General features: G+C 32.9%; 1 protein-coding gene across 1 annotated transcript in view; it reads left to right on the forward strand.

Annotated features, from left to right (window-relative positions):
* The window catches only part of USH2A (usherin), a gene marked incomplete at its 3' end in the record, with an annotated part of 798,897 nt that overhangs the window by 461,275 nt on the left and 330,979 nt on the right, over positions 1 to 6,643 (forward strand). Inside the window, exon 36 of the mRNA XM_081297837.1 lies at positions 1,619 to 1,770. Within this exon, the coding sequence (XP_081153963.1) occupies positions 1,619 to 1,770 (152 nt within the window). The remainder of the gene's footprint in view (positions 1 to 1,618; positions 1,771 to 6,643) is intronic.

Consider the following 6,643-nt stretch of genomic DNA (forward strand, 5'->3'; position numbering starts at 1 on the left):
GAGTAAATTCTCTTGCAGGAGAGAGGGATGCTTGGAAAAAGGCTCCTAGTATTGTGGTTCTATGAGCAATGCTATCTGTGAAGTAATGATGGATGAAGGGTAGATGTACTCTTAGGAAATTCACAAGGCCACATCTTTGAGTCTATAAAGCCTAGAGCCAGACCTCCTAGAAGCCAACTATCAGGAATTGATAACCTTGACTTGGCTAGAGTGTTGTTTTAAAATTCTCCATCTCTGAGCTATACTTTAGTACTATCTTTTTAGCTATTTTTTCAGGCTTAGAGTTATCTCATTTTCCAATAGTCACAAATTATACTCCATATTGTATGCTGATATTTTTTACTCTCTGGCATGTTGATTGATTTATTCATTCAGTCAATATTTACTATGTGCCTACTATGTTTTAGACATGATGCTAAGCTGTAGAAATACCCAAGTCAGGAAGATTCTGTAGGGACCCTGAAGTCTATTGGGAAAGTCAAGCAGCTAAACAAGTAATAATACTAATATTGTGATAAATGGATAAATGCTATGGTGGAACTATGCTGTGTGTTATGGAAGAAGTAGCCAACTTCAGTCCTGGGGGAAGGCTATCAGACAAAGGAACATTTAAGATAATTCCTGAAGAACATACTCAGGGAGGCCACTGTAAAGTTAGCCTCACTTTGAAACAGTTCTGATTAAGCATGAACTCAAAGTTTTGCTTCCTATAGTTCACTGTTTGGTCACTTTGGAAATTCAGTGTTTCTGGTAAACATAGATAGACCTTTGGTCGTGCTGATCCTTACCTTCCTTTTCATGAAAATATTTCAATTGAGTAAGTAAAACAATTATATTAAGTAGCCATTTCAACATATCATGTCTCTATAGTTGATTTCATGTAAATATGCATGATTTTCCTTCTGAAATAATTTTAATTGATCATTAAAACCAACACGTCATAGTTTCTCTAACCCATTCATGAATGTACTTTGTACAATTCCTGCAGTGCTTAATGTGTAGGTGACTTAATGTAGTCATTGAGAACAGGGGCTCTGGAGTCAAAACACCTAGATTCAAATCCTGACTCAAATGCTTGCCTGCAATTGACCTGCATGTGACCTTTAGCAAGTTATCTAAACTCTGTGCCTTGGTTTTCTCACCTATAAAATGGTAGCAGTAATACTGACTCTATTATGGAAAGGCTGAGAGGAGAGGGTTAAGAAGTCAATGTATGTCAGCTGCTTAGGACAGTGCTGATGCACCAAGAGTAATATATAATGTAATAACAAATAAGGTCACTTTTTTTCAAGAGTACATCTATTAAGAATATCTACTTAGAAAGCAATAAGTATCATAAATGTACTCCATTTATTCATTTTTGATCTGGAACACAAATGCTGGCACAAACATGATGTAGTAGAGTTCTCTGACTGGAACTGTTGGGCTCTATTTCTGCCTCTATGCTAATTGGTTGGGGTAAAGCTTGCTTTATCCTTTGGAAAGAGATAGGGTTTAGACAAGGGGAGGTACCAGGCCCTAGTCAGTGACTCTATGAAACTGGAACTCATATCATATTCATAAGACATTCTTTTTGTTGTCTAGAGGCCATACTAAAAGTCAATTATTATCTTCCCAGGTGTTATCACAAGTTATGGATTATATCTAGATGATATATTAATTCACAATTCCTCAGAACCTAGCTGTCATGCCTATGGATTTGCCCCTGGGAGCTTACATTCCTTCAGAGTCAAAGCATGCACAGCCAAAGGTTGTGCTCTGGGCCCACTGGTAAGTATGTGAGTTTATATCCTAGAACATATCAAATGTCAATTGACACTGAATATCAAGGAATAAGTAAGAGGCGGTGATGTACTCTCTGCATGGGTAGCCTTTCCAGCATAATGGGATGATTTAAGAGTTATTAGTATTTGGGTTGGGGATGTAGCTCAGTGGTAGAGAACTCATCCTGCATGCACCAGATTCTGGGTTTCATCCTAGTATCACACACAAAAAAAGAGTTACTAAGATTTTATGTTGAACGTAAACTTTGAGACCGCACATAGGTCTAGGGAAAGACAGTGTATGCTATTTTACTAAAAGAAAGGCAAATTGGTAGGTTTAGCAGATTTACATACAATTTTACCTAATTCAGTGGCATATATAAGGTAGATGTTTTTCTTCCTACTAATGGCTCAACAACCAAGTAAGTTTAGAATTAAAAAGTGAAAATTGAAAATATGTCATTGCCACATACGACAACTCTGCTCCCCAACAACTAGGATAATCAATTGAAAGGTTGAGTTTTTCTCATATCTTATAATAAAATATTTTTATTTCAATGATATGATATGATTTCATAAGAACAGTATTTAAAATTATATTAATATCCACTCTTGATTTCCACATTTCAGAAAACTATAATGTATATCTACATTTCATTAGGAGTTAAGAGCTTAACAAAATCATGTTTTTTATTCTAATATAATTATTTAAATCCAACTAATAAAGCATAATTGTCATAGACTAGCATAGCATTGCTTAGTTTCGAGACATCGCAGCATATTTTTTTATTTTTCTTAATTAATTAGATTTAACTTCTTTTTAGGGAGATACTCATTAGTCTTAGATGTTTTTTGGCAATGTTTGATAATTCCCTACCATTTTAATGCACTCTGTCTTCATTGAAGAGTGTATTATAAAAATATTATCTTGAAAAACAGCTCTTTGGTTTAATTTTTTGCTGCCTTATTTCTGTGATCACCCCTCCCATTTCATTTCAGAGATTGGTTGCTTTCCAAGCAGCTAACATCACCCATCGGTGGAGCTGAGCTGTGGTCTTTATTGCCATTAAGGATTTTACAGCTCAAATTCCTCTGATGGATACTTACCCTTAAAAGCAGGAATGGCAATAGGCCAGCTTTTCTTCTCCATTCAAAAAAAAAAAAAGGAAAAGAAACAAAACAAAACTTCACATGAGCTTGAAACATACATGTTCAAAATACAAATTTCAGCATGTTCTTCTGGCTATTAAATTGGCTCCCACATCATCTCCTGATGTCTTGGCATCTTTAAACAAGGGGGACTCAGTTATCGATCTATGTCCTGTGCAGAAAGTAGGTGATGGTAACCTTAAGAAATCAAATGCCACAGTGTCCTGATGGGAAGGGGAAAAACAGAATTGGATTGTAAAAGCTACTCTGCCACAGCCCTGTCCATTCTAGACTCAATCCTGACTTATAGCACAGAGGGATCTTTCTCACTGTGGTACTTTTCTTTATCCTTTAGTCAGTATGCAAACGCTTTTCTCTAGTCAATGATCCATCTCTAATCACTGGGATTGAACAACAATGTCTTCATTTAGAACAAGTCAAGTATACGCTGCCAAGAAGTTAAAATTCCTGGTCCTTCATTGGTTTCAGAAATAATTTTGTGCCAATTACAATACGTATTATACCTTTGGAAACTGCATAATGGATTATTCTATACAGTCCTGGAAATCTACCACAATCCTGAAGGATATTACAGATCCAGTTCTGTTGTGTTGATGATTCTTTTTAATGTGTCCTTACTCATTTAAGAAATCTATGAATCAGTCTTCAGAGCCACAGTTTACTATCATTAAATTATAATGTGATATTCAAAAAGATTCATCCAAACATAGCAGTAGAGTATGCATTTCTCTTAAAGATATTCTTTATTTAAAGCCCAATGTCACAGCATTTTAAATTAAAATTTTATTGACACCTCAAAATTTTTCATTTTTATTCTTAATTTATTTGCTGTAGAAATCAAAGAATAAAATATTTGAAGAGTTTAATTTTTGTTCATATAATGATAATAATTAACAATAGTTTTTTTCTTCTTAGAAGAAGTCTGTTTATTTTATATCTTCTAACTATTTAATACCATTGTTATCCATGCATGAAGATTATAAAGTATAACAAATATACTTTATAATCTCTAATGTGTTAGAGTTCACCCTCAAAATTGGCAAGTTGCTAAAATAATTTTTAAAAATAGTAAAAAGGGGGTTGCACAAATTTGGTATAAGAGAGTGTTTTAAAGTACATGCATATAATTTGATAATAAATTATATATTATCATTTTAGTGTTATATTAGCTCCATAGGTTTTGTTTTCCCGGACTGACAAAAGTTAACCTACTGGTGGTTCAGGTAGAATTAATCTGAACCTATCTAATTCTCCTGTGGTTTGTTCATCTCTTGCCATTTAAATCATATATTGATATTTGATAAATTCTAATATAAAAAAAAGTTTGCAATGCCTTGGATTCTAATTTGAAGATGCTAATGTGCATTGTCAAATTAAATGCACCAATTGGGGGTTTATGAATATTTGGAACAATGAACAAATTAATATATGATACAATAGCAAAGGATTTTTAAAGTGTTTTCACACTTCAGAAAATCACTTTGCTCCCTGATGTTCCCACCCCCTTAACCAATGTTAGATAATACTAGTGGGTCCTAATTCTGAAAATTTTAGAACTGTGTCTGGCCTTGGAACATTCATTGGATCGATTTTCCAGGGGTCATCTTAGAGATGAGGTGCAAAACTGCAGGTCACTGCTATATGATACAGCTAAAAAGCTGCCTTGGTTTATTAGTGATGACATGCCTACACAGACAAACACACGCAGAAGCCTACACACATTCATTTTTTGTAGAGATGCAAATCAATTTGTTATGTAAAACATCTAAATCTTTTTTATGTTTTTTTTTCTGGCACTGGGAATTGAATTCAGTATTTTACATATAATAGGTAAGCACTGAACTACATCTTCAATTCAAATTTTAAAAAGTTTTACTTTGAGACTGGGTCTTGCTAAGTTGCCCAGGCCATCCTTGAACTAGTAATCCTCCTACAATAGCCTCACAGGTAGCTGGGATTATAGGCATGAGCCCTCATGCCTGCAATATCTAAATATTAATGACAATATATGTTATGATCAAGAAAGTACCATATCGAGAACTGCTCTAAACTAGTTACTCTTTGACAAACATAATTATTTTACTAAACCTCAGATTTCTCAACTATTACAAAGGGAATTAATGCCTACCTTAAAAGGGGTTGTTATGAAAGATTAAATAAAATATTTACACAAGAATTTCTGGAAAATGGTACAGTTTTCATTAGCAATGAATTTACTATTAAAATGCTTGTTTTTATTACGCATTGGCTCTTGAATGCTCTTTTTGTGTCAAAAAGGTTTCTAGGTGAAAGTCAAGTGCCTATTTAAAACTCCTTTTAAAGCAAAGTAGATAAATAAAAACATAAAATTAAAGAAAAATCCAAGTCAGAGCAAAATAATACAATTGCCAAATTTAATATCAAGTAAAAACTGGAGTATCTATTCAGATATTTACGTAAATAAATGAAAAATACTTATTTTGAATTAACCAGTTATTTGAGGTAACTGGAATTACCCTTAATTATTTAACTTTTTGATTCCTATTTTATTGGGAACACTTGAAAATTATTTTCTACACAATAATTTGAACCATACATGTAGACATAATAAAACTGCATTATTATGAAATATTAAAATGATGAAAAGATATTTTTCAATCTTGTTTCTTTATCATTTTTTCTATACAGTTATGAGACTAATAAAAATTTTGAGTTGGAATTATAGATCTAAACAATCCCATAGCAGTTCTCTGATGAAAATAAAACATCCTGTGGTCTTGTACTTATTAAAAATTAACACTCTGTCTTTTTCACATTTATTTTCACAATTGGAAAAATGTTTTCATCTTAACAAATAAAGCTTCATAATTGAAAATATTTGCTTGCCTAAAAATTTTATGTTTGATAACATTCTTGTGAGGCATGAGCCTGCCTGTACTTTAAGAGAAAGGTCAAAATTATCCACATATTTTATAAATTGTGAAAGGTCAAATATTTGTAATCATTGCTTATGAATTTGTAGTCATTAGTTTACTAAGTTTAAACCAGTGAAATGGATCAAATTATTTTATGTTTTCATGTATAAATGTGTCACAACAAATTCCACTATTACATACAATTTTATACACCAATAAAAATTATTAAAAATAATCAAAAAATCTGAAAACCTTTCTACTCTTTTTCCAAATTCATCTTCCTGCGATCACTTTGGCATTTTACTTATTTAGCTATCAATATCTTTCTGACCCTGTTCAGTTTAAAATTACTTTGTATGTAAGAGTCCTTCTCTTGGAACAATTCATCTTTTGCTGTTTTCTGTACAGGCTGGTTAATACTGTATCAGGTTCTTTTGTGGTTAGACTTTAGAGAGGGAGTCACTCAGAAGCATTTGTCTCTTAACGTCAGCATGATGCCATCTAAACATACCTAATAAGGACATCACTGAGAGAGCAAATTGTATGTGAGAGAGAGAGAGAAATGCTTGTTGTGGCTTTTGTAAAAAAAAAAAAAAAAAAAAAAAAAAAAAAAAAAAAAAGTCGGTTGCTTTCATCAGGAACTTATGAAGACAGACTATGTGCATTTCTTCTCTTTGGCAATCACATAGGAATTATTTTTAAGCAGTCCCAAAATAATCTGTGGTTATGCACAGCCGTAGGCACAATCACAGTGTGAGCGGATCCACATAGTCTGGAAATCACAAACAACTACCTTGGTCAGGAGCTCAAATTCTA

Source organism: Spermophilus citellus, assembly GCF_964194105.1.
Source record: "Spermophilus citellus genome assembly, chromosome: 6".
Taxonomy (NCBI): Eukaryota; Metazoa; Chordata; class Mammalia; order Rodentia; family Sciuridae; genus Spermophilus; species Spermophilus citellus.